General features: G+C 42.3%; 1 protein-coding gene and 1 long non-coding RNA gene across 2 annotated transcripts; one reads left to right on the top strand and one right to left on the bottom strand.

Moving 5' to 3' along the window:
• Positions 1 to 55: 55 nt before the first annotated feature.
• LOC104950589 (ryanodine receptor 3-like) lies at positions 56 to 11,699 on the top strand. The gene is made up of 14 exons (XM_010777123.1): positions 56 to 75; positions 165 to 321; positions 953 to 1,117; positions 1,499 to 1,620; positions 2,505 to 2,685; positions 3,648 to 3,783; positions 5,266 to 5,361; positions 5,672 to 5,790; positions 7,235 to 7,368; positions 8,441 to 8,682; positions 9,294 to 9,486; positions 10,758 to 10,974; positions 11,057 to 11,161; positions 11,694 to 11,699. The coding sequence occupies exons 1-14, from the start codon at positions 56 to 58 to the stop codon at positions 11,697 to 11,699; spliced, it is 1,893 nt and encodes a 630-aa protein (XP_010775425.1).
• Positions 11,700 to 15,286: 3,587 nt separating this feature from the next.
• On the bottom strand, positions 15,287 to 23,795 carry LOC104950583 (uncharacterized). Its single transcript, XR_798935.1, has 3 exons — positions 23,745 to 23,795; positions 19,672 to 19,776; positions 15,287 to 15,361 (listed from the first exon to the last, which is right to left on the bottom strand). It is a non-coding gene; the product is annotated as an uncharacterized lncRNA (long non-coding RNA).
• Between the last annotated feature and the right edge of the window lie 1,889 nt (positions 23,796 to 25,684).

The following is a 25,684-nucleotide window of genomic DNA, read 5'->3' as shown; positions in this document are numbered from 1 at the left end:
TTATTTGCTAATTATTTTACCTCACGGCAGGCTAGATAATTAACAGCTGTCAGCAATGTTTGGATCATCTCATTAGCAAATATTAGGCTTTCAGGGCTTAGGAAATACACCCCTTTTTTCTCCTTGTATTTTTGCATTTAAACGTGTGGTTGTGACCTTGGCAGCTGGAGCGGGAGCCACATCCGCTGGGGCCAGCCCTTCAGACTGCGGCACCTGACCACCGGTCACTACCTGGCCCTGACGGACGATCGGGGGTTGGTGCTGCAGGACCGGGAGAGGTCCGACACCATCGCCACCGCCTACTGTTTCAGAGCCTCTAAGGTTAGGACGCAGATTCAAGGGCACTCATCATGTATTCACTCGATTCCCTGCTATTCTTCAAGGTGACCTGTGTCACATGGGATCAACAACACAATTCCTCATCAAACACCACTGAAAAAGGAATCACAGAGGCTCACCTCTAAACCTTTACAAATGAACCGCCCACTCCCCCTTGGAATGGAAAATGACCATTTTTCTAAGGACAATGAAGATTACAAGTGAGACCGGTGAGAATCTACACCATTGAGGTTAATTTAGCTGAACTCAACGAAGCGTCCATTTAGCCTGACTCTGTGTAATGGGAGTCCAGATATGGCCAGTGATTTTGAGCCATTTAGTGACCCTTCCAATTTGTATTTAAAGCAGAATATAAGTGCAGTCATTTATCATTGAAGACCTCATGTCGATAATGGGTTGCAGTTATATCTGAACCTAGCAAAAATAATAAAACTCCACTAAAACTCCACTTTTACAGACAAAACAGCAGATGCAGTTGACATTTGGTTGGTCGGTGATGACTAACATTCATGCAGTGTGTCAGAATGTGCAAACATGTTTTGTATTGTGCCAGCAAACGTTTTTGATCCACACTGACAGCTTTGACGTTTTCATTTTCTCCTCCCCTGTGCAGGAGAAGCTGGAGCAGAGTCCCAAGCGGGACATCGACGGGATGGGAGTGGCGGAGATTAAATACGGGGACTCGCTCTGCTTCATCATGCACGTGGCCACGGGACTCTGGCTCTCCTACCAGGCACCTGATGTCAAATCCGCCCGTCTGGGTCCCCTCAAGAGACGAGTGAGTGGAGACAAACACAGGCACACACTGCTCTCTCTTTAATTGCACAGTATATAACAAAAAACAAACAGAATAAATACATAAATAACATCCCTTGCAGGGTATCATTATTCTGAGGGTTATGGGTTAGATCATTGTCTACTAGTTTGCCTTTTCCCTTGGCTATTGTGGCAGTAGAGATAGAGCTGTGCGATAATGTTGTCCACTGTTTAAATAGAGCCAGATAGCCTGTAGTGTCAGCACCTGTGATCCAGACATTGTGGCTCAGTGCAGGCTGGACACTTTCTCTCCATTAAAAGGCTTCCTCTTCCTTTTTTGGTCCCCCCCCTCCTATCCTCCCTCCCCTCTTCCCTGTCTCACACCCTTTCTCCTCCTCTCAAGGCGTGCCTACATTCTGAAGGTCACATGGATGACGGGCTGACCTTGCAGCGCTGTCAACACGAGGAGTCTCGTGCCGCACGGATCATCCGCAACACCACTTTACTCTTCAAGCGATTCATCAGGTGTGCCAAACGTTGCACCGCTGTTCCTCACTAATGCGCACATGATCGCACAAATTGCCCAATTAAACCAAATTACATTCCAAATTTGTCCTGAGCCACTTTATTAGGGTAATCTGCAAAATGTCCTTTCGTTTTTACACGTTGCTTTAGCGCCCCACTGATGATGCTAGAGCATAATTAATAGAGATGATAAAACAATCAGTTTACAGATGAATCCTCAAATCCAGCCATCTCAAAGCCCCGCAGACTCTCACACAGTCCACACAAAAGTGATGTAACGTCCTTCCAGATTGTGAACGCACCCAGTGGGGAGTTAAGCTTGGAGCCTGTGCGTTTTGACTGAGTGGGGCGCCAAAGCCCCAGACAGCTCCCTCACTGGTGCAGAGTCAGACACACGTTTCCAAAAGGCAAACTTTGCAGCAGCGTCACGGCTACGCACTGCCAGCTGTGAGAAAAGAAGCTGTGGAGCACGTCAGCGGATGCTTCCAGTGCCCTTATCTGTTATCAATAGTCCTCGCTGTCCCCTGGGCCGGGATCGCTGGGCACTCAATGGCGGGAACATGTGAGAGTCTGTCAGCCTCCCCCGCAGGGCGCCTGTGACACATACATCTCTGCACCCCCCTCCCACACGAACGACAGGAGCTATTTTTAGCAGGCCAGCGGAAATCAGCATTTCAGCATGGATGAACCTGTCGGCTAAACATTGTGTTAGTCATCACAGCCTCTCCGGGAGTCTGCTCAGCCTTCCAATTAGAGCGTAATCACCGGGATGTTATTTTATTTGTGATGAATGGGAGTGTTTTGTTAACTATACATGCAGTGGTCATAATTGAATGAGGGGTCATTCGGGATGTGTTACTGTTCCCTCTCTTTCTCTTTCCCAGAGACCTGGATTGTCTGGGTGTTAAGAATAGGATACTGGTCGCACTACCTGTAGAGGAGGTCCTCCAAACCCTCAATGACCTCATCACCTACTTCCAGCTCCCCGACGTCGAGCTGGAGCACGAAGAGAGGCAGATCAAGCTACGCTCGCTCAAGAACCGGCAGAACCTATTCAAACAGGAAGTGAGTTTCATCGTAAAGGAAAGCAAACCAACAGGCCATGAAATATCAATTAATAACACAGGGAGCGATTCTGCAGAGCAGCATAACAAATGAAAGCCCTCTGGGGGGGAAAAGAGTTTGACTTGTGATGGAGGCAAATGTACTAAGTGACTGCACACATGAGTGAGCTGAGAGCAGTGGCAAACTTGCAGGAGATTGAGTATGTGAAAAGGCTAAAGCAATGGATTCTTTGTGGTGCGTTTCAATGCCATCTCGGTGCTAAAGGCATTGCATTTGAGGGTGTCAGCAGTTTTGGTGTCATACGTTTTCCCGAGGCTGGCACAAGAGCACTGAAGCTTTCTGCTAAACCCTCTGGGAACTAAATTGCTTTCATCAATTATGACATGTCAGCCTTACTGAGGGGGCCTATAATGTCAACTATCCATTCACCCCTAAACACGTATAGGCTGCAACATGTCATAATATCAATGAGCTAACATGCATAGATATAAATGACCCACCTTAAAAATATATATATACACTTTATGTGGTTCCAATGTTTGCAAATAATGCATATTTTAGCAATTAATCTGTCATATGTTCTCTGTTTCTTCTGTCTTTCTATGATAATAAACCAAAACAGCCCATCTCTGTCCCACCCCTAATATTTTACATTAAGGAGGTACATTTTTTCCCGGCTGACTCATGGTATTTCCCTGGCATTATAAATCACCCGCAATTCCATTTTGTCTTTTTACGGCGCCCATTTAGCATATCTGATCACTATAGATATTTCTCGGTAGTATAAATCACCACGACACAGCCACACAGTGGGACAAGGGAGAGCCCCAGGACTGCGTTCAGAAGGGTGGACTAATTGAACGCTGAATTGCTGTTGTCAGTGCGTTACATGCATGTATTTGAAATTCATGTTATATTTGCGTGGTTATGCTCATGTGATGGGTCACTGTGCATTCCTTCAGGGCATGCTGACTCTGGTGTCCAACTGCATCGATCGACTAAATGTATACAACAGTGCCGCCCACTTCGGAGAGTGTGCGGGGTCAGAGGCCGGAGCAGCATGGAAAGACATTCTCAACCTGCTGTATGAGCTGCTGGGTAAGAAAACGGTCCAGCACACACAGCCACACATGTACCTACACAAACGCTCGCACTTAAAAACGATCCCCTCCTGTAATCAATCACAGAGACGAGAGTCGTTGTTTGAAGATAAAGTGGCTGCAGGGGCGATAAAGAAGTGTGCTGACCTGATATTTAACCAGCCGAAAGCAGGCACCTCACAGCGGAGGATTACAATCGGAGGTTTCAGATTTAAAGAGGCCCTGTTAGGCTCTTCGGAGTTTTCCCTTTTCTGTAGTTTGTTATATAGATTTTCGCGCATGTAAAAGGTCTACAAAAGCTAAAGGTTCCTCTCTTGCGCTTCTATTGGCTAGCGCTCCAAGACATTGTACATGATAAGTTAATCAATCAAAGCAGACTAGGCTCTGGTTTTCGTCAGAGGGTGAAAAGAGGTGCTGCAGCACATGACAAAAATAAAGAGCTTTTTGAACATTAAAGCATGGAGACAGTTGAGGCATAAAAAGATAAATATGAAGCTGAAAATGAGCATAATATATCCTCTTTAAGCTTAAAATGTACACTGATACGCAGCAGACACACCATAAATACTTAGTTCCATCAGTCACCACACATACTCACATTTTTGGGGAGAAAAAATTCACACATTAACACAAAAAGGTGTTTTTTTGTTGTTGTTTATCGGTACGCTGCTCTGTTGTATTTACTTGCTCTTGATTTGCTCTTTCTGTTCCCATAGCACGTCATCAGCCCTGCCTTTGCAAAATCATCAATTTAACCTCTTGCACTGCCAGCATATGCCCTTGTCAGATATAGACGTATCTTACTAAAATGATCTGGCAGGGAAAAATATCCATCTCTGTCTGAAATTCCTGCTGAGTCTGACCAATATAATGTTTGGCTGAAACAATTCCATCACCAGTTGTTACATAAAGAAGCCTTTGCAAGCAGGCATTATTTCCTTCCTGTCAAGATATGGGTTACATTTGTTGAAAGAGAATTATGATGTTCTTTATGTAAAGTTTATCTTCCATCCTATCATGCTGAAGCCCCACTGCCATACAGACGTGTCCTTCACACTCTTATTTACTTTGATGTCACCTCCTGGCTTATTTTAGTTTTCAAGCCACGTCTCTTTCTTCCCCCCTTCCCTCCTTCACACACCTGCCCTGGCGCAGCGCTAAGTGGATTTGGGATGCCTCCCTCCTTTCTTCCCTGTCTGTCTGCGTTGGATGACCCTGTCTATTTTTTCCCAGGATGAAATGTGGGTGTGTTTGTCCGCTTGTATGTCTTTTCTCTCCTTGTATCATTCCCCCCCTCTATCTTAAGCATCTTGAATGAATATCAATAAGGGTGTCAAAGCAGAACCTTCCTTGGCGTTCATTTAAGGGGTCCACCTCTGGCTGACATTGTTTTTGCTATTGTACTGAAGGGCATCCATCAAATGGCTTTCAATACCCTTTTTTAACTAAAACCCATGCAATCTTTCCTTGTACCCTGCAGCTGCGTTAATAAGAGGGAACAGGAACAACTGCACACAGTTCTCCAACAACTTGGACTGGCTGGTTAGCAAGCTGGAGAGACTGGAGTCTTCTTCAGGTATGATCATTATTATTCCAGTAAAACAGCATGTTCTGTCAGAGAGACATCACAGAGCTATCCAGTTCCTTTAATGGCAAAGCAGCGCTCCTCGACAGGGACATGAGTTTTAAAAGATGAGAAGGATGACACTGCTTGCCTTGAAATTATATACGTAGGTACCTCTACTTTTAAATTAATGATAAAGAATGCACCAGCAGCTCTCCTTGTTAATCGATGCAGAGTGGATATCTCTTGGACGTGTGTCCTCTGGTGTGTCTTTATTTGTGTCTTTCCGCTGGTGCTAATTGATGAATTTGTGGACGTGCAGGCATCCTGGAAGTTCTGCACTGCATTCTAATTGAGAGCCCAGAGGCGCTCAACATCATCCAGAGAGGACACATCAAGTCCATCATATCACTGCTCTACAAGCACGGACGCAACCACAAGGTAAACAGCACGTTTAGGGTACAATTTCTGCAGAGATATAAAATAACAACACATCTGGGCTCTTTTTTTGTGTGTATAATATTTCTGTAACGTAATTTGAGGTACAAGAAGAAGAATTAATTAAAGTGGAAAATGAAGGTCTGGTGAAAATAAACCACAATAGCAAATTATATTGAGTTAATGCAACAATAAAACATGTTCTTAATGGAATAATTTATTATTTTGGCAAAAACATGTACGTTTTGTTTGCTGTCTTGCTGGGTCTAATTACAAGATGTATAACATGCATGTAATTATGAAACTGAAGCCCCATCCATTAAGCTTGGAATGACTTGAAATGGATGGAAATAGTCATCCTGGCTCCGTCCAAAGGTAACATCCCCTACAGCTTTGCCGAAACATCTTCATACAGTCAAAGCTGGTTGCCTGGCAACAGCTCTTGACCAAGAAATGGTCCAGCACAAAACCCCTCTTGAATGGCTAATTTCTGTTGATACAACTGTAGGGGGCTAAAGGGGGGTTTTGTTTCATCATTTTGAACACGCCAGGATTGCTGTTTCCTCATTCTGTAAAGCTAAAAAGCTAAGCTAACCGATCGCTGGCTTAGGCTAGATGTTTACTTTAACCCAGGGTTATATTGATCTTCTAATTTAACTCTATGCAAGTAAATGATTAATTGTATCTTCAAATATGTCTAGCTTTTCTTCCAAGTTATGCCAAAAAGTAACTTGATTGCTGTCAAAAACCTTCAAGCGCAAAAGCTCACATCAACCATCAAGTGCCTGTTTATCTTGCATCTAGCCATCTCCAGTTCTCTCCTCATTAGACTCAGCAAACGCTTCACTCGATGCACATTCATTTCCATAACAGTTCCCTTAGGGCCTTTTCGTCACCATTTCTTTTCTTCATCAACTAATTCAGCTCACCTTCTAGCAGCAGTCTAACTTCCATATTTAACAGAAGGTTCCTGGGGTTTAGTTGCAGTTTGTCCCTGTTACAAATGAATCAGTTTAACAGGAAAACAAGATCAGGAGCAAGGAGTCAGCTGGCCCGAGTCATAAATTAGCCCGAGTCTATCATTTAGCTCTGCAAGCGGGAGAAAAAAGGGCCAATGATAAAGCATAGGTGCTCTAGCCTGTCGCCCTTGGCTGAGCTTCCCGCCCCATTTAATCCTACTCCTTTGTTAAGCTAACATCAAAGAGATTTTATTGGACATGATTTTGCCCCCAATAAGCATCTCTGAGTAATTACACAGCGGTTGCATGGTCTGTCCCTAGAGCTTGACAGTGAAGGGGACAGAGATAATAAGTAACTTCTGGGAAGGGGTGGATTCATATCCAGAGCAAAATAAGATAATTGTGAAATATTTTTTGGGGAACTGTTGCTCTTCCTTTTGCCATTGTAGCTTATTTCCCTCCTTGTTGCCGCCACTTTCCCGCTTTAGATTCTGGATGTGCTCTGCTCGCTATGTGTGTGTAACGGCGTAGCTGTGCGAACCAATCAGAACCTCATCTGCGATCACCTGCTGCCCAAGAGAGATCTGCTTCTGCAAACACAGCTGGTCAATGATGTCCAGAGGTAAGTCTCACCAAGTCTCTTTTTATCATGCTGAGGTTTTTGTGATTTAATAAATGGTATTGCACCAATAAAACAAAAGGAAACTGTAATTAATAAAGACTTCGTAATAACAATGTAAACAGGAACTCAAGCTCACCTGATATAACCTCAAAGTATACAATTTTAAGGGACCTGAGCGACATTGTAAGTATATTGTTCTATACATATTTCCTCTCCTAATATAATGGTATTCAAGCTGAATTTTTAAACTTCCATTACATTTTGTAATTGAGGGTGCAATGGGATAACATCATTCAAGTGTCAGACTTGTCATAACGGGTAGTTTATTATCAAGCTAACTTTAATTATTTTCCACCTAGTTCAGTTAGCAACTCTACAGTTATACCAGGTAGTTACTGCGTGAAAATACAGTGTATATGCAGTATACGTTATAATTAACGGGACGTTTAAGTTCAATCTTACAAACCACCGCTGTATAATATAAATGCATCCACAAGCCAGAATCCCCAACCTCCTTGTTGTTGGTGTGTGCACATTACAAGCATTCCACTGGACTGTGTAATTGAGTGTTAAAGGAATACATCTAAACTACATGTCAAGGATAGATCATGTACCCTTAACAACATGGTCTGCATACTTTGATTGAGGATCATGCAGGCTCAAACATGAGGTTTAGTTTGCTCAATGAAGCACGATGAGAATGTACTCTGTCTTTAGGTCTCCTATAATGCCATATATTCCTTACATATTTTGTCTTTGTACGATGAAAAGAAGCACTGTGGTGAGGGTTAGATCGTTTTAAACTTGGATTTACTCTTACAAATCTCGTTGGATCCTTTTCTTGACACTAGTGAAGTAGTCTGCTTTGCTCTGACTTGCTTAAAGCTATCGACTCAGAACTTCCTGAACCAAATACATTAGAAGCAAATTAAATTATCTTGTCCTGAGAGAAGACTTTTTCATTAGTTTTCAGAAGAAGAAAAAAAAGATATTACAAATGAATATGAGAATATCTGATATCTGTCTGCCTCTGAGGGATAACTAGTGATATCATGTTTCATTTCATTGCCAGTATGAGACCGAACATCTTCCTAGGGGTGAGTGAGGGCTCGGCTCAGTATAAGAAGTGGTATTACGAGCTGATGATCGACCAGGTGGACCACTTCGTGACCAGCGAGCCCTCGCACCTGAGGGTGGGCTGGGCCAACGCTAAAGGCTACGCTCCCTACCCTGGAGGAGGAGAGGGCTGGGGAGGCAATGGAGTAGGAGATGACCTTTACTCGTATGGTTTTGATGGACTCCATCTTTGGTCAGGTCAGTGGGAGAGAGAACATTCTGTGTTTGTGTGAAACGAAGAAACCATAGTTCTATCAGCACAGGCTCCACCTTCTACAGGACTTTACGGGTGCTGTGGGTGGAGCTTGGAAGAATGTACCTGTCTTAAATACTGTGTGGTCTGCATGTATGCAAGACTATGAACTTTATCAATTCAGTTCTTTACAATACACACATAGGCCAAAATACACACACTCCCCAAGGTTCCCACGTCAAGTCCCTTCAGACTGAGCTGCTGCCAAATGGGTAGGATTGTCCTGATTGGCACTAGTAGGCTACGTTTATGAAAATTATAGTAACAGAACATACACTTTTGATTTGAGAAGAGTATAACCCATAGAGTCCAGTACAGTGTGGAGCCTGTGTGAGATAGAGCTCAGCTCATTAAATAAAAAAGCTAATGTAATAAAGATTAATGGTAACCCTGGGCTACAGCCAGGTAGACAGTTCCCCACAGCGATGATCTCCTTGCCCAGAGGGTGTTTAACAGTTTGGGCAATCTTGCATGTTCAGCCCTGTTTGTGATAGAAAGAGGTGCCAGCATCACTCTCTGGGTTCACACAAAAACGGTGTGTGTGTCTCCTGAACAGGTCGTATCCCGCGGGCGGTTGCGTCCTTGAACCAGCACATCCTGACATCAGAGGATGTGGTCAGCTGCTGTTTGGATCTAGGAGCTCCCAGCATCTCTTTCAGGATCAACGGACAGCCTGTGCAGGGCATGTTTGAGAATTTCAACACGGACGGGCTCTTCTTCCCCGTGGTCAGCTTCTCTGCAGGGGTCAAGTGAGTGTTTGTTTGTTACTCCTGTGTGTTGTCTGAGGCAAATCGACTCCCTGAAATGTCTCTGAGGAATGAGCTACACACAGAATGAGAAGCACAGTCAGATAAGACAGACAAGCTAAAAATAAATTCATATAAATATATATTGCACTACACTCACACCAACTCTACCCTGCGTGAAATCCATCTAATCCACACACCTTTTCTGGTCCAAATTCATCAATCGTCAGGGGCTTGAAATTGGACCCAGGTAAGGCCGGTCTCATATTCTGCTCTGTTGCCATGGTGACCACAGATGGTGTGATTGACAACACTTTAAAAAGAAATTTCAAGCTCCAGTAGTTTCTCCACGATGATTGGCTCTGTCTTTGTAAAGCAAAAACAGCATTTTGCATTAACAGCTTTCACTCTTTGAGGAGCATTTGACACCAAGAGACAACAAGAGACTGGTCTGATTTGATTTGTTCATGTAGGCTATTTGAAAATGTAATTGGCAGATGAAAATGAATCCTCAAAATGTAATATCATACCTGATTGTCAGTGGGATGGGAAACTAATTGCATGTGACTACGAGTGTAAACCATATTTGTATTGCTCAAACGGTTAAAGCAACAGGCCATTGTTTTTTTTAAAGATGTCATGACTTTTGGTTTGATGATTTTGTTACAAGAAGTATTAGAAAATCAAGTTTATTACAAGTAATCCTAAGGGGACATGAATGTCAACTTTCATGGCAATACACCCAGCAGTTTTTGAGACATTTCAATTAGAGTTACATTCAGCACCTTATGACGTCTCCCAGCTTGTTCTTGAAACTGAAACGCTGAATGGGGCGAGCATCTCCACAGATTTAAAAGTGCCAAAAAGTAACAACCACACATCTTCACTCTTCAATAATTGAGGGCTGCAGTCAGAATAGGCTTGGTTCCGTCACCACTACTACTCCAGGAGCTATTTTTGGCGGCCTCAGGAGAGCCTCTTCACAGTGATGGCCTGTGACGTTTTTCTCTGTCTAAGAGCTAAACTTGTCCCTTGTTAAAGCAGAGGCTGGAACTGATTGAAGTGGATTTAGAGGAGAAAAACTGTTACATGAAGCTGCACGGTAGAATTACTTTTCACTGTCTGATTCTTCCATTTACACCTGTGTGATCCTCAATTATGATTAGATTTGTAACTTATATTTACACTCACCTTTTTCCCATTAATGAACTACTCTTTCTCCTACCATTTTCTGTGTACAGAGTAATAGACCTAAGAACATTTTATCTCGTTAGGGTGCGTTTCCTGTTGGGTGGTCGACATGGTGACTTTAAGTTCCTGCCTCCGTCGACTTACGCTCCATGTTACGAAGCTCTGCTGCCCAAAGAGAAGATGAAGGTGGAGCCGGTGAAAGAGTACAAGAGGGATGCTGAAGGAGTCCGAGATCTGCTCGGCACAACGCAGTCCATGTCTCAGGCCTCCTTCATCCCAACACCTGTTGAAACTAGCCAGGTAAACTAACATGAGACGGGAGAACAAACGTCATAATCGTTTATAATTTTGTGGTTTAAATTCATATTTTTTTCCCCCTCAGATTGTTATGCCAGTTCATTTAGATAAAGTCAGAGATAAACTCGCTGAAAACATCCATGAACTCTGGGGGATGAATAAAATAGAGCTGGGCTGGTCGTATGGCAAGGTAAGAAATAAGCAATTATATATTTTTTCTTATAAAACACTCACAGCAAACTCATCACTCTGGATCGGAAGATAAAAAGCAGAACCCATACATTTTGCCATGTTTTTGGAGAAATAAACTTCACAATTATACATGTTCTTAACACATTTGAGTTAAAGAGCAGCTTTAAATGCAATCGTTTGTACTAGTATAAGAATGGAATCATCAAAAGCCTGTACGTCATCTTGCTTTCTCTTTTATAATTTGCTGTTCACACGAAAAGAGGGTAAGTGGAAAGAAAACTCTAATTTTCCATGGTTGATGCTTTTCATTACATTTGTTTAGACTCCTCATTCAAGTTTGTTTGTAGATAGCGGAGTCATTGTGTCTGTGTTTTAGTGGGAGTCATACATTATTAAGTGTTGTTTCACCAAAGGGCAGAACAAGGTTTTTTGGCATAATCTGTGAAGCAATAAACCAAGAGGAAATCCTTTATTCTTATTGTCTGCATTTAGCTTTTCCCCTTATAGACACATTTTGAATTGATCCTCAGATATAATGTGTAATGAAAATGTAAACCCAAGGCTTGATTTGATGATGCAGTTAGACTTTTTGGGAAAAATGCTTGTTTGTTTTCTGGCTGGAAGTTATATGAGAAGATCAATATCACTCTCTTAGCTTATCTTAGCTTACCATAAAGATTAGATGCAGGGGAAGAGAGCTAGCCTGGCTCGGTTTAAAGTTCAAAAATACAACCAGGCGGCAGACTTTTTAGTACGGATTTAACAAACAAGATCAATGTGTTAATTAGTGAGCCTTAGAGGCGTTTTCTGGATATGAGGTTTTTCGTGAGAGAGAGAGAGCCAGGCTAGCTGTTTTCCCCCTGTCTGCTAACCATCTTCTGGTACTGTTGACAAGACAGTGAATAAGTGTATTTCCCAAAATGTCCAATTATTTATTCAAAGATGGTTTCAAGACGGCTATTTGGCATCATTACCCCAAATTATTTGTATTGATGTATTTTATTATACCTGCAGTTCATTATATCAAAAATGTAAATAGTTCATCTTTAATGTCTTATGGCGCATTTCCACTGCAGCGCGGTTAAGCGTGCCGTGCCAAACCCGGCCCGTTTTTTGTTGCATTTCCACTAGGGGTAGTTCCGGCTAACGGGTACTGTTTACTAGTTTTTCTGGCTCTCCAAAATCCAGGTTCTTTCCGGGCCAGCAACCGGGCTGAATATGCTAAACTAAGTAACAACATACTGATACCGGTTAGTAAAAACCATGTATTAATGCTTTGACAAGTCTGCAGACAGACGGCAGGCGAAAAACCTTTTAAAATGCGTGTTTTCTGAATGGAGATCGGCTAAGCTAACGTTGTATATGCTCCGACCGTCCACACTCACAACAACGGCCTATACAGACATAAATAAACCAGCGACTGTATTCACCATGACACAGGCAGTCTGTGGTTTGTACTTGTTTAACTTTTGTCTAGTTTCTGAACAGATATGAGGAGCTNAACTGGGAAAATACACCCTTGTATAGTCACACACACACACACACACACACACACACACACACACACACACATACAGGGCGACTGTGGCTGTGAGGGAGTCACTCCCTCACAGCCACAGTCGCCCTGTATGTGTGTGTGTGTGTGTGTGTGTGTGTGTGTGTGTGTGTGTGTGACTATACAAGGGTGTATTTTCCCAGTTTTTGTGTGTCCAAAATCTACTTTGATGGCAGCTGTGTCCTGATGATCCTCTCTCTCCGGAGCCCCTCGCAGCCTTGAGGTTCTGTCCCGACTGTGTGGGTGACAGATAGATATTGGTGACAGTAAGACTATAGTGGTCATCTGGCCGCGCCCTTGTCGCCATGGGGGGGGGGGGTAAACACAGCCTGGCAGCTGTCACCAACTTCATGGGTCTCAGGGGACATTTTTCCAAGGGTCGCACAGGGCTTTGATCGAAGCATAGAGGGCAGGGAGGCATCTTGATAAAATGGAATCACTCTGACTGTTGGTAAGTCTTCCCTTCAATTCTCTCGGCAATCCTTCATCCAATTGACTTCAGACTTGTCAGGTGTACTACTGAGGATCAAGGAAGTGCAATGAAGGGTGCAAGCTTTTGAAATCTACAGCACATATATTTTAGTAGGGTGAAATGTAGTTGAGAGAACCAGCATGCTGGGTACATCTCTCTCTTCATCGCTGGCTACGGTACAAGAACAGATGAGGAAAGAGAGTCCGGAGACATGACATTTTAGCTAACTCAAACATTTCAAACATGAGCAATGCAACGCTGGAATGAGCTGTATTGTTCCTTCAAACATCCTAGCGCCCAAGAGTTAGCAAAAGATGCGTAAACTCTATGCTATGGGACGCGGTTATGTCCTAGCAGGATTATTGTTCAGGACTTTAAGGGAGCGCAGTGTCGATTTTTGGCTGAGCAGTACATAAGAAAACGCAAACAATGTGCCTGTTCCAAAGGCACGTTTTAACCGGGCACTACATTAGTAACAGAAAGAAGAAGGTTACTGCTGAAAAGGTCAGTTCAGCAGTGCAAGAGGAACATAATCTGTATTGATAGTGAGGGGATGTGACGAGGATGAAAACAAAAGACAAAAAAGAGTGAGTCCTTTGAAATGGCACTGACAGCATTCTGAAGAAATGGTAAATCCAACCAACAAGACATTTCAAGTTCCAATAAAATGTCATTGTGAGCAGCCGTGCAATCATCCAGGATGTAAAAGTTGTTGCTTTTAACGTTAAAAGCCTCCCGCAGGAGAGAGGTCACGACGACAGTGCAGCAAGTAGTAACAGGATTAGGATAATCTGAAATGTTGTCACATCAGGGGAAGAAGACTTGATGCCTTCCTACTAAGACATCTATATTATGCACACACACACACACACACACACACACACACACACACACACACACACACACACACACACACACACACACACACACACACACACACACACACACACACACACAAACACTAGCTCTAGGATCAAACAGCAAACGATTCACTTACAAGGTAACGCTCCGAGGACACACTGACGAGAATAAGGTCATCCCCAATCCGCACTTTCTCCCCTTCTGATCTCTGTTTGGAGGCAGGGTGGATGGTCCACCAACAGGCTTCACCTACAATGACACACACACACACACACACACACACACACACACACACACACACACACACACACACACACACACACACACACAGTCTCCATATTGTAATATAAACAACCTGATATAGTGAACATCTTTGAGAGCACCACATTGCCATTGCCCCAATGTCATCTGCAATTACTAATAATGCGATGAGCCGAGGGTAGGCAGAAATGAGAGCTTGAACAAATGTAGATGCACCATGGCAACAATCTTTTTAAGTCGTATTGAGGTGACTGCTGATCCTATGCACTGTATGGAATAAATAATGATGCAAATGTGCAGCAGAAATGTAATCAGCACTGACAAAAGTAATGCATTTGTATGTTTACAGTACTCCACAGGGAATATTTACTGAGAAAAGACGCTTATAAACAAATAAGGTGCGGAGGGGGGGGGGGTTGCAGACAGCCGAGAGACATAGATAAAGCGAAAGAAGCAAACAGTGAGACAGAGAACAGAGACAGGGACAGAAAGGAGCCAGTGGGATAGATAAAAGCAAAATGTACAGGGCTTTTCTTTTACCTGTTGAATCCTCCTGCAGACCGACGTCAAAGGACAGCTTATCTGTCTGAGACCTTGATGTCTTCAAACAGGCCAGGTACTGTGTTCAACAAAGCACACAGGACAGAGCTGTCACACACACATACACCTCTGCAGAAGACCTTGCTCACATGTTTATGTGCCTGCCATATACTTAAAGGGGAAATTCTCCACCTTTCATGTGGACATGTAATCAGAGTTGATGGTATATAAATTGTAGGTAAAAAAAAAAAAAATAGTTTCAGTTTACACTAACTATCTTTTCAACTGTGAAAATGGGAAATATGAGTGTAGAGGATATTGGGACAAAGATCCTGGGCACAATGCATCCTGGTACATGTAGTTCCTGCTCTGATAGCAGGAGAAGTCAGCTTTGTCTGTCAGTATTCTGACATCAGTTGTGTGCAAACTCTTACCATAGAGCTGAAGGAATGCCGAAGGAGGATGGCGTGTCCGTACAGAAGAGTCTTGTGTCCTCCGCTTTGCGCTGCCTAAAGATATGATTCAAACGCACAAAATACACACAAATACGTAGTTACATGTCAGCTCCAGCCCCTGACAGAACAGCCCCAGTGGTCTCCCTCCAACTGCTTCCATCTACACCCGACCTCTGGCACTGAATGTTGACCTCAGTGAGGACCTTCTCGCCAGCGATGATGACCTCAAGCTTGAGGGGAGCACATATCTCCTGGGGAGGGTTATGCCAACCCATCTCGTCAATGAAGACATGCAAATCTGACTTGTCACGGGCGATGGTGTTTCTGGGTCCTGTATCCATGAGGGAACAGGATACAGGGTCATCTTTCCACCACTCTGACGACAGGAATGTGGGAAGGATGCACAACTACTGTCAGTGTCCGATGCAAGGTGAAAAGCATTAGCAGGGAATGGCTCCGATGCTTGTGGGGTTGGGTTGGGATGCAGAAGGGGAAAATGGTGTCTCTACAGTTAGAGATGCAAAGGGGGTAAAAAAGGGTATTTGACGTTTTTCTTTGGCAAAGCGTCTCCCGTGTTACTCACCTTCCTTATGAGCCTCTAGAAAGCATAAAGGTAAGAAAGAGTTTCATTATTCAGCAATAATGTGCCATGTCCTCAGTCTTTGGTACAGATTATTGAAGTCCCCAGACGCATACTATGTCAAAAAGTCCTTTTATATTTTTTTAGAGGGATCAAGGAAAGCAGGTTGACTCCCATTCCTTGGCAGTTCACAGAGTAATGCCATTGTCACAAGATCCAGAAATAATTTGAGAAACATTGTCAAACAGTCAAGTTTGAGTCAAATCTAAATTAAATCAAAAGTACAACCACTGCAGGACAATAATGATATGTAGTCAAGACTTAAAATCTACCAAAGGTAAGTAGATTTTTTTCTAAAGGAATTATTATAATGAACTGAGAGATACATGAATAATAGCAGTGTATAGTGCAGCCTCTCTCTCCTCTCTTTTTCATTCCCTCTTGTTTTTTCCCCTCTAGCCCCCTCGATTGGCTACTGGCACAATGGCCATGCTGTGATTTGATGCAGTTGTGTCGTGCAGACTGCAGCACTGGCTTTCAGGCTTTCTTCTGTGCTTCTGGATACTGCTGTATGCTGGCTGAGGTACTGAGCTTAATGCGGCGAGGCACATCCAGCTGCAATCTCCACAACCAATAAACCCAAGCCCTCCTCTCACTTCCTTATCCCACGGCTGAGGACTGCGTTACACAGATAGGAAGCACACTGAGGAAAATAGCGGCTAATTTCAGTAAGAAAGAGAACCTTCTGCATGTGGGGACACATTCCAGAAAAAATGTGATGCACCTTGGAACTGAAATGAGTAAAACCGTATTACACTCAGCTCGCTGAACCAGAAAGGGAAAAGATGGTTGGATCTAAGAGGTGCAAGAAAAAACAAAACAAGTATTGTATCTCCTGTGCAGCTTTTGACCACAAGTGACATCTTCATGACAATTTAAAGGCATGGCATTTAGCAGGAGGCAGCCTCCTGGTGTGTGAGCCCTGCAGCACATTATGTGTGTGGCTGCAGTCTTGTGTTTTTACTCAATGAAGAAAGGGCCAAGTGCAGCTACAAGCTAACACAAAGCTAGAAGACAAAGAGAGGGCAGTGAGGGCAGGGGAAGAGAAACATCAGCACGCCTGGTGTCGCCAGGGCAGCTATGTCTCCTTGACTGACCGATCTCATCATTTGCCCTTTTGACCAGCGACACGCAAATCAAACAGGTCAGTGCTTTTTGGACGAGCAACGACAAGCTTCACACAAAGTGATCACTGGTGGATACTGAGCTAAAAGGGGGTTGGCATTTGCACCGATTGTAAGTGTGTTGTCTTGGCAGGTCCTCTTCAGTCGCCTCTGTGTCTCAGTCAGCGCGTTCCGGCATAAACAGCCTGAACTACCGATTTGCTCCAGCCACTGTCCATTGATAAGCCCATCTGTTCAAAGACATATTGATTTCAGAGCCTCAGCCGAGACGTATTCAACCTCCATTTCCCCTTTAATGGCGCTTCCTCCAGTGACATTTCAGCGCAGGCAAAAGTGATGAATAGGAAGACAATATCGAAAACAGATAAATGTGAGTAGAGAGAAAACAGTGAAGTAACACAATATAAATGGTCATTTTAAACCACCTTAAAGTCCAAAGGGTCCTACAAAAGGTACAAATGGTGTGAAAGGTTTAGAAAAAGATTTCAGAGATGAGTAAATCTTTCAACTACCCTAGAAAGTAGGAAACACAACAGCATTTGAGTCCAACTGAAATCACATGTAGTTGTGCGTTTTTGCAGTCAAAAATAATTGTATTTCTTAAAGTTATAGTTGTATAGCTCTTAAAGTTCTGGTCAGACGTTGTTAGCAGTGGTATTGAAGGGTAAGAACCACACCAGCATCTAAGTGGACCAAAGCGACATTTTGAGGTGTTTAATGTGCTGCAGCTGAGCAGCTTATTAGGTATCTAGCCTGCAAACTGACATTAGCAATGTAATTTGCGCCAGTAAATTTTCTTTTTCTTGCTGGCCTTACTCAACAAGCTAAAGTGCAGGTCATGTGTTCAGAAAGATAAGAAGGACACCTCATAAAAAAGCTTTTGTGGGTTGCTGATCAAAGTCTGGGGCTCTTGAATATCAGACTGCTGTCTGGTTGCTAGTCAGTGTGAGTATCTGCCAATGATAGAGAGGTGACATAACTGATGAATGGACATTTTTCAATTTGGATTTTGATGTCTTAGAACAGAGGATTTAAAACAGACAAGCAGTTGAATTTCAGTTGGACTTAAAGTGCTATGTGAAGGTCCTAAAAGGATTCTGATGCATGAGGGATGAGGCTGTCTCTCATTTAACTCATGTCCTAACTCATGTCCTTTTGAGCATTTAATACTTTGAGCACCCTTTTCCCCCTAATTCCGTTCTAGCTAGCCTTAAAACCTGCACAGAGGCAGTGGAACCAATGGTCTTGTATTTCTGTCATTCTGTAGCCCACTTTGGTCGCAGCCCTTAACATTTATCTCAGGAGTTGAGTCAATGAATATGAGCCTCAACAACTGAGGATTTACGGAGATTCTCACCATCATTAGCCATGTAGCATTAAAGGGCGAAATGGCCAAAGCTGACTTGAGTCAGTAGAGAGCTTTTTTGATTAAATCCTTCATGATCATTTCCTCTCAAGTGGCAGAAATCTCTGTCTCAGCTGTTTCCATCCACTCATGGCATCTCATATCATACAGCAAAAATGAGTGGGTAAAAAATGATACTGTGACAAATGAGAGCTTATCCTGTGAGGCTGGGTTTGAATAAAACAAATGATACTGCAATGAGCATCCATCTAAATTCCCCTGAGGGTAAGACTAACGTTAACCGGACGCTAATCCAGCATCCAGCCGCTGCAGTTCTCCAGCAGTGGGAAGAGCTGTGTGATGGCTGTGGGGAACATTACTGGGAAGTCTATACGAACCTCTATTTGTCTCTGTCAACTCTTCTCACCCAGGATACACAACAAATCCATACCATCATCAGTTACTTCCATGCAGGGCTCTAGTGTTAGCATAAACCCTGATTTCTAATGATTCCTGATGAAAGACTGATGTTCTTCGATGATGTGTTATGGAAGACAGTTGAAAAAAGACTAAACTACAGCATCATGCATTAGGGATGAGAGGCTAATGGTATGAGTAGTGAACATACCCATCGGTCCGGGCCGCGTGTCTATCATGAGGGAGATGGAGATTATACACAGAATTTAGAAGATAAAGATGGGAGAGACACACATTTGTAACAGCAATGAGGAAGAGAAGCCAACACACCTGCAAGAAGATGACTATAACAACGTCAGATGCAGGGATTCAGTGATGAATAATGAGTGATGATAACAGAATCAGCCACAACTAAATGAAAAACTGCAAATCTTCTATCAGCTGTTCATTTTGCTTTAATAATTTACAAAGGAAAAATTTTTAAAAAGCTGGTTTTCTTCAAGCCTTAAGTTTAATTAAATGGGTTAAAAGTGCATGCAGCACATGAGGCAAAAGCTCTAGTAATTCCAGTACATCCAATTCATCCTCATTAATATTCATTGGGGCCTGAACCTCTGGGCAGCCAGGGTCCCAAGGCCACTGTAATGGGCCTATTTTGCCCATTCATCTCTTTAAAGTGACTGAACAAGTTAAGAGTGTTCAACTTAGCTTACTGCAGTCATTACAATAAACTGTTTTACAACCTCGTCTTATGAACGTATAAACAGAGTGGGACATACAGCACATGAGGGTGTGTGTGTGTTTGTGTGTCAGCATGTGTGTGTTCTCCATCACTCACCCCTTCACTGTTCTGTCCGCTCTTAGCCAGCATCTCCTGTAGCGCCCGTACAGACAGAGACTGTTCCAGCACAAAGGTGCAGATGCACAGGTCTGGAGGAACATACTGCAACAACAGACAAGAGGTTACATATTAAGACATTTTCAAGCTCATTTAACTTACTTTGTAAACTCACTTGGGCTCTTATTAAAAAGTTAGTTTATAGCAATAGTGTCAAGCAGAATGAAGCTTTTACAACCTATAAAAATGCAACTGTGATCTCAGTCTAATTCTTAACGAGCCACCAGTAGTAACTTAGAAGACGTACAGTAATAGAGTTTATTCACGAAGTCCGCTAGCGAAAACACACATATTTTCTCTAAACAGCAACCAGAAGGGCTTATTTGCCTAAGTAGTTTAAATCATAATGGACTTTTTATTGCACCATCTTCATCCACCATCCATTGAGATTCTAAAAAGGCATTTTGTTTCAAGGAGTGTGCAGTTTATCCATTTCTGGATGCTGAAATCATAGACACTGTTATATCACGCTAACCTCTGGGACTTCTAATATGCAACATTGCCCACTACAGCTTTAAATTAACATGCATTGATAGGGTAAAAATATTAGCAAACAGTTATCATTTAAATATCCAGGAGATAGAGAACATTAGCATTCATTTGGATTCATGTTTCTGCACCTCACCAATGGAAGCTAGATATCTTTATGTGTTTGGTATCTACTAATCCCTAAGAAGAACATTTTATCCATCTAATTACTGACTAGACCAAGTATGTGATCTTGCTCTGCATAGAACACAGGGCATTGTAAGCACAGTATGTGTTGAAGTGGGCCTAAAGTGTAAAATGAAAAGTTAAGACTACTCTTTTGAAAGCAGCTGCCTCTGAAAACACCCTAATTTATCAGGCCAACATGCTCCATTACTGAGGCAGCATTAGAGGATCAGATACAGATTGAGTATGTAAAGAACTTTTTGCTTCATAAACAAAACATGCACTTACAGTATAGCCAGAAACATTTAAAAAGTGCCCCCTGAATCCGCAGGGGTATTCTGATTAGATGTCCACTCGTAAAATGTGTGCTGACTGTTGCATTTCTACCGCACTTGAACCGAGTTTGTCTTAATCAAGCGGGCGATATGCATTAAAGGTTACTTTAAAAATAGATGTGCTCTAAGGTCAGTCTGCTCAAAGATAAGCTAGGTCTTGGTCATAGGATGTTAAAATTGTGTCCCAAACCAGGACAGGAGAGGAGAGGGGGATTCACTGACAGAATGAGGGAAGCAGGGATGAAGATAGTATGCAGAACGGCTACAAGATAAATTGTATAAACCTAAACAACCCCACTGTCCTCCTTACGGAGTACTTAAACTCTTCAAAAACTGGTTCAGGTACAACCAACCTCATTTGCAAACTTCACACAACCTAGATTCAGGGTCAAGCCACAATAGATTTACAATCAATACAAATCTAGATGGCCAGCAGTATGCACTGAGCCAATCAGCCATATCTGATCATTAAAATCTAAGTCAAGTTGTAGAGTAGATGCCCCAGGCGAGACTGTAAACGCTTCAGGGAAAACAAACAGAAATGACTTGATTTATAGCAACACATGCCAGTGTGTTGGATTTCAACAATAGTAATTCCAGTCTCATTGGCATACTACAAATTATGCACACTCCACAATCGCTATTGAGACATGAACTAAGACTATTCATTTGTTTTCAACCTAATTGTCTGATTTAGCATCTGTTGTGGATTCATTCAAAGGGAAAAGCTAAATTCCACAGTTGTTTAGTGCTAAAAAAATATTTTGCAGGTTTAAGTAAAAGCTAGAAGATGGTTAGCATAGCTTAGCAAAAAGTCAGATACTGAAAACATTTGGAGTAAACTTTGGAGTCATGCAAATCCAATATTCAGTCCTTTTAGCTTTTTTTGGGTCTCCACTAAATACATTTAGCACACCCTCCCCCAACAATCAATATGCAATATAGGCTAACATATTTTCAGCATGCTGTTTGGACATTTGGTGATGCCTCTACACAGACTAGTCCCTCCTCTAGACGTTTTACTATATATAAATCATAATGAGGACCCTAGAAAGCAATCCATCCCCAACCCTCATTTTTCTGGGTGACTGACAGCTGACCTTTGCTCTCCCCAGACACAAGTCTGTAACAATTTGTATGGAGTTAGATGAGGGTCCGAAAGAGCTGTAGAGGATGATGAGTGTCCAGCCCTGTCAAGATGGCCTCTTAGTCGGAGCAGGGAGACAGCTTTACAACATGCCGGCCATGCCCAGACGTTTGCTTTATGACCACTAGTGTGATGAGAGAAAGAGCGTAGCTACATGGTGGGCAGGGATGGATGTCGTCTTTATGTCTTTCTTCAGAGAGAGGGTGAAAAAGGGCCAAAGCTGATTGGCCTGAGGTGGTGACCTCAAACTTCGCCATTCCTTTACAGCTTATTTGCAGGAGCTGCTGAAACTGTTAGTTGCAGCGGCAAAGATACGAGTCAAAACTGATATTTTTCAAATTACTATTGGTCAGTTGACGTACGTGATTGGATCTGTTTTGATTCACATTTTGAAAACACACAACAAAAACACACTGCCATTATGGTATGTGGGAATCAACCCTCCAGTGGTCATAATATTGAGTCGCTGACAGGCAAGACCTGCTGGTCGTACATCAAAATCAAGCAGCTTCTTTCAGGCTGATTGATGTTGCAATTTAAACTGTGCAAACTCTAAATCAACTTCCTCCTGCGGTCCTGGTTCTTTGCCCCGTTACTAGACTAGTTCACAAAGAAAAGGGAGGCATCCTATTCAGTTGTCCAGGCCCGCTTCCTAATTGCCATGTTTGGGTCTTTTTCACTTCTCCATCGCTGATCCCAAAGGTGGGGTGATGCCTTTTTATTAAAAAAAAAAAGCAGGCAATGAAGACAAAGTGCCAGATAGGGAGAACATCCATCACACCTGTCAAGTGTAATTACCATCCAATATGGGGTGAAAGCCTTACCTCCCTCTGGGCACAATTCCCCCCCAACATACCCACACATACTCTTTATGAGTGCTGTTGGAGGACAGGAAGTGGTGTTGGAAAGAAGAGAACATGCTGGATGTCAGGACAACAATAATCTTTAATCCCTACTTATTTTTAGTGTCTTTCCCCTGAACACCTCGCTGTACCTCACACATGTATACACTGGTGTCATAGCTTGAGCCTAATGAATCTCAGACAATACAAATGGATTATGATTAAAAGACAATCAATGCGGACAGAGCCCATTAGGCCTGCTGTTGACAGGCTTTGCTATGGAAAAACAATAATGCCAGATAAGCGGCAGAGCAACAAGGTGAGAGTCTCTTGGGAACACATCCACTCCAACAGCCAATCATCATTCAGATATTCCTGCTTCTAGATTGAACAAATTGAATAAACTATTTTTACACAAAAATGCAATAAAGTGTGCAGTTTCTTGATTACAAAGGCAAATAATGAAATGTTTCTTAACGGCCGTAATCAAAACTTTTCACTTAGTCACACAAACTATGAAATGCGTCAGCAGCTACCGCTCTGCTGCAATAAAGCCGTGGGCAATTAGAGCCAACAGCAGCAATGTTTATGAAACAATCCATCAAACATGTCCAGGTGCATACTTTCTGGGAATTATCATCTGACAGCGGACCAACCGAGGTGCCACATCTTTCCTGAACCTTTTAAAAAGAAAAGCTCATCAAATAGACTGCGGTGGATGGGACCTTTGATGGCGTGCTGAGCTGTCGTTTTTTTGTGCATCTCCGCTAAGCTTCACTGAATCGTTTCCGGACATAAACAAGGATGAATAAAATGGTTGTCTAGTTTCTACAAAATGTGTTATGTGATGTTTGTTTGATGACAGTCTGTATATGCAATGTGTGTGAACATACAGTATAGTTCATTATAAAAACAGCAGAGAAAACAAACCCCATCGAATGAAGTAGATGAGAGAGACCACACACAAAATAACATGCATTTCTGAGTTCTGCTGAATGTTTTTTCAGATAAAGAGGATTAAAGATTTGTGCATACCTTGGCCTCAGATGTGGGCTCCAGGTAACACAGCCTGTTGCCCAGCCCCTCGGCAGCCAGGCAGAACTTGCGATTCTCCTTCTGGATGCAGGCCACGCACTGGAGCACCACTTCATCATCCTGTCGAGAAAAAAAAGAGGACTTCAGTCTGTGTGTCTGTGCATGTAGACGCTGTGTGTGGGTGTTTCATGACCTGAGACAACCACACCTCACCCACACACCTGCCAATCCTGGGTTATTGATCAGGGAAGACTCTTCTGTGCCACTAAAACTATTTTGTCTTCCCCCACTATAGTGGTAGAAGGACAACCGGAGACTGTTGGAGCAACACATGACATTCAAAACATTTAAAATATTTTTTACATATAGAAATATTGGCATTTTTGACATAGCAAAAGTGATGATAAGCCTACAGTATACCTGAGACACAATTTGAGTGGTTTCACATTGCTTTCTGTTCACTCTTTTCTGATTTGTTGTATCGCGATCAATAAAATGTGACATAATATTGAAGCAGCATACCATTCTGTACTAAAATTACAAAACTAAAACAGTTAATTTTAATACATTCCCTCTGCTTCTTATAATGCATTTTCTCTCTGCCTGGGCACAGCTAATTGGGAGGATATCCGTCTGAATGTGATGATCAAACAGAGAGCAACCATGGTGGATTCCTTTGAGTCGACGCTTTAGGCTGTTTACTCTGTTTAGATTGCACAAATGAGGCAATCAATTGGAGCGTAACACGTTTAAAAACAAAAAAATGATGGTCTGAGTGAATTTGCTTATATAAAGTATTTATGTAAAAGAGGGGAATTGTGTGGCTTCAACGCCCCAGTAGTAATTATGTATGAAATGATGTGTGCATATGTTTGAGCATGTTTACCTATATTTGTTGAACGAATGTATATATTTATTAGGAAATGTCTTGGACTGCATGTTGATACCTTTCTTTGACAGCTAAAACCTTTATACAGTATCAGAAGCATCTAAATACAATATTTAGAGAGTACAAATATATATATGTTAATAATGTTGGCCTCCACATCCTGATGTTTGTGTTAGAGAATTACAATAAGTGACTATTGGAAAGCCTTTTAAATACAATTAAGCAGCAGCTCACACTGCACAGGGATAATGAAGGACTATGTTATAAATAATTAACAACAACATTATCTATAGCTTTGTTTATGTTAAATAAGGCATACACAGTAATCCTAGTTTATTTAGTGGGAATGTTGACACAGCATCAACTATCTGTTATGCTACGCACAAAATTCTTTATTATTCCGCCGGGTTATTTTGCGCCTCTTCTTCTCCCACATTGAACATCGCAGAAACTACATTCAAACATCAAAGCGTTCAGCTCGGTCGGGAATCGATGGCTATTACTTTTATCATTCATAACATTTCATAATTCTATAGATACATCCCATAATTCATCACATTTTTAACATGGAAGTCAATGGAGAAACTCTTCAGACTTCAACAGTCTTCATGCAACTTCAACTGCTACTTCATACTTTCACTCAGAAACCTCATTCCAACTTTAAAATGTTACACATCATGACACAATTCCAATCAGATTAATGATGAAAACCTAGAGGACATTATTCAACTTCTGAAATCCTCCTCCTGCTGCCTTGATATTATTCCAACAGGATTTTTCAAAGATGTTTTTCCTTCCATGGCCTCAGATCTACTTCATATAGTAAACAAATCTCTTCACTCAGGTATTTTTCCACAGGCCCTGCATGCAGTTATTAAACCGCTCTTAAAAAAGAATAATCTAGATGCTTCAGTAATGAACAATTACAGGCCTATATCAAACCTGCCATTTCTAGGTAAAATCATTGAAAAAGTAGTTTTTCAACAGTTGAGTAACTTCTTGCATTTAAATAACTGTTTCGATGTGTTCCAGTCAGGCTTTCGTCCAAACC

Source organism: Notothenia coriiceps, unplaced genomic scaffold (assembly GCF_000735185.1).
Source record: "Notothenia coriiceps isolate Sejong01 unplaced genomic scaffold, NC01 NC01_scaffold00017851, whole genome shotgun sequence".
NCBI classification, from domain to species: domain Eukaryota; kingdom Metazoa; phylum Chordata; class Actinopteri; order Perciformes; family Nototheniidae; genus Notothenia; species Notothenia coriiceps.
The sequence above is the reverse complement of the archived record's forward strand: the minus strand, read 5'-3'. Positions and strand labels throughout refer to the sequence as shown.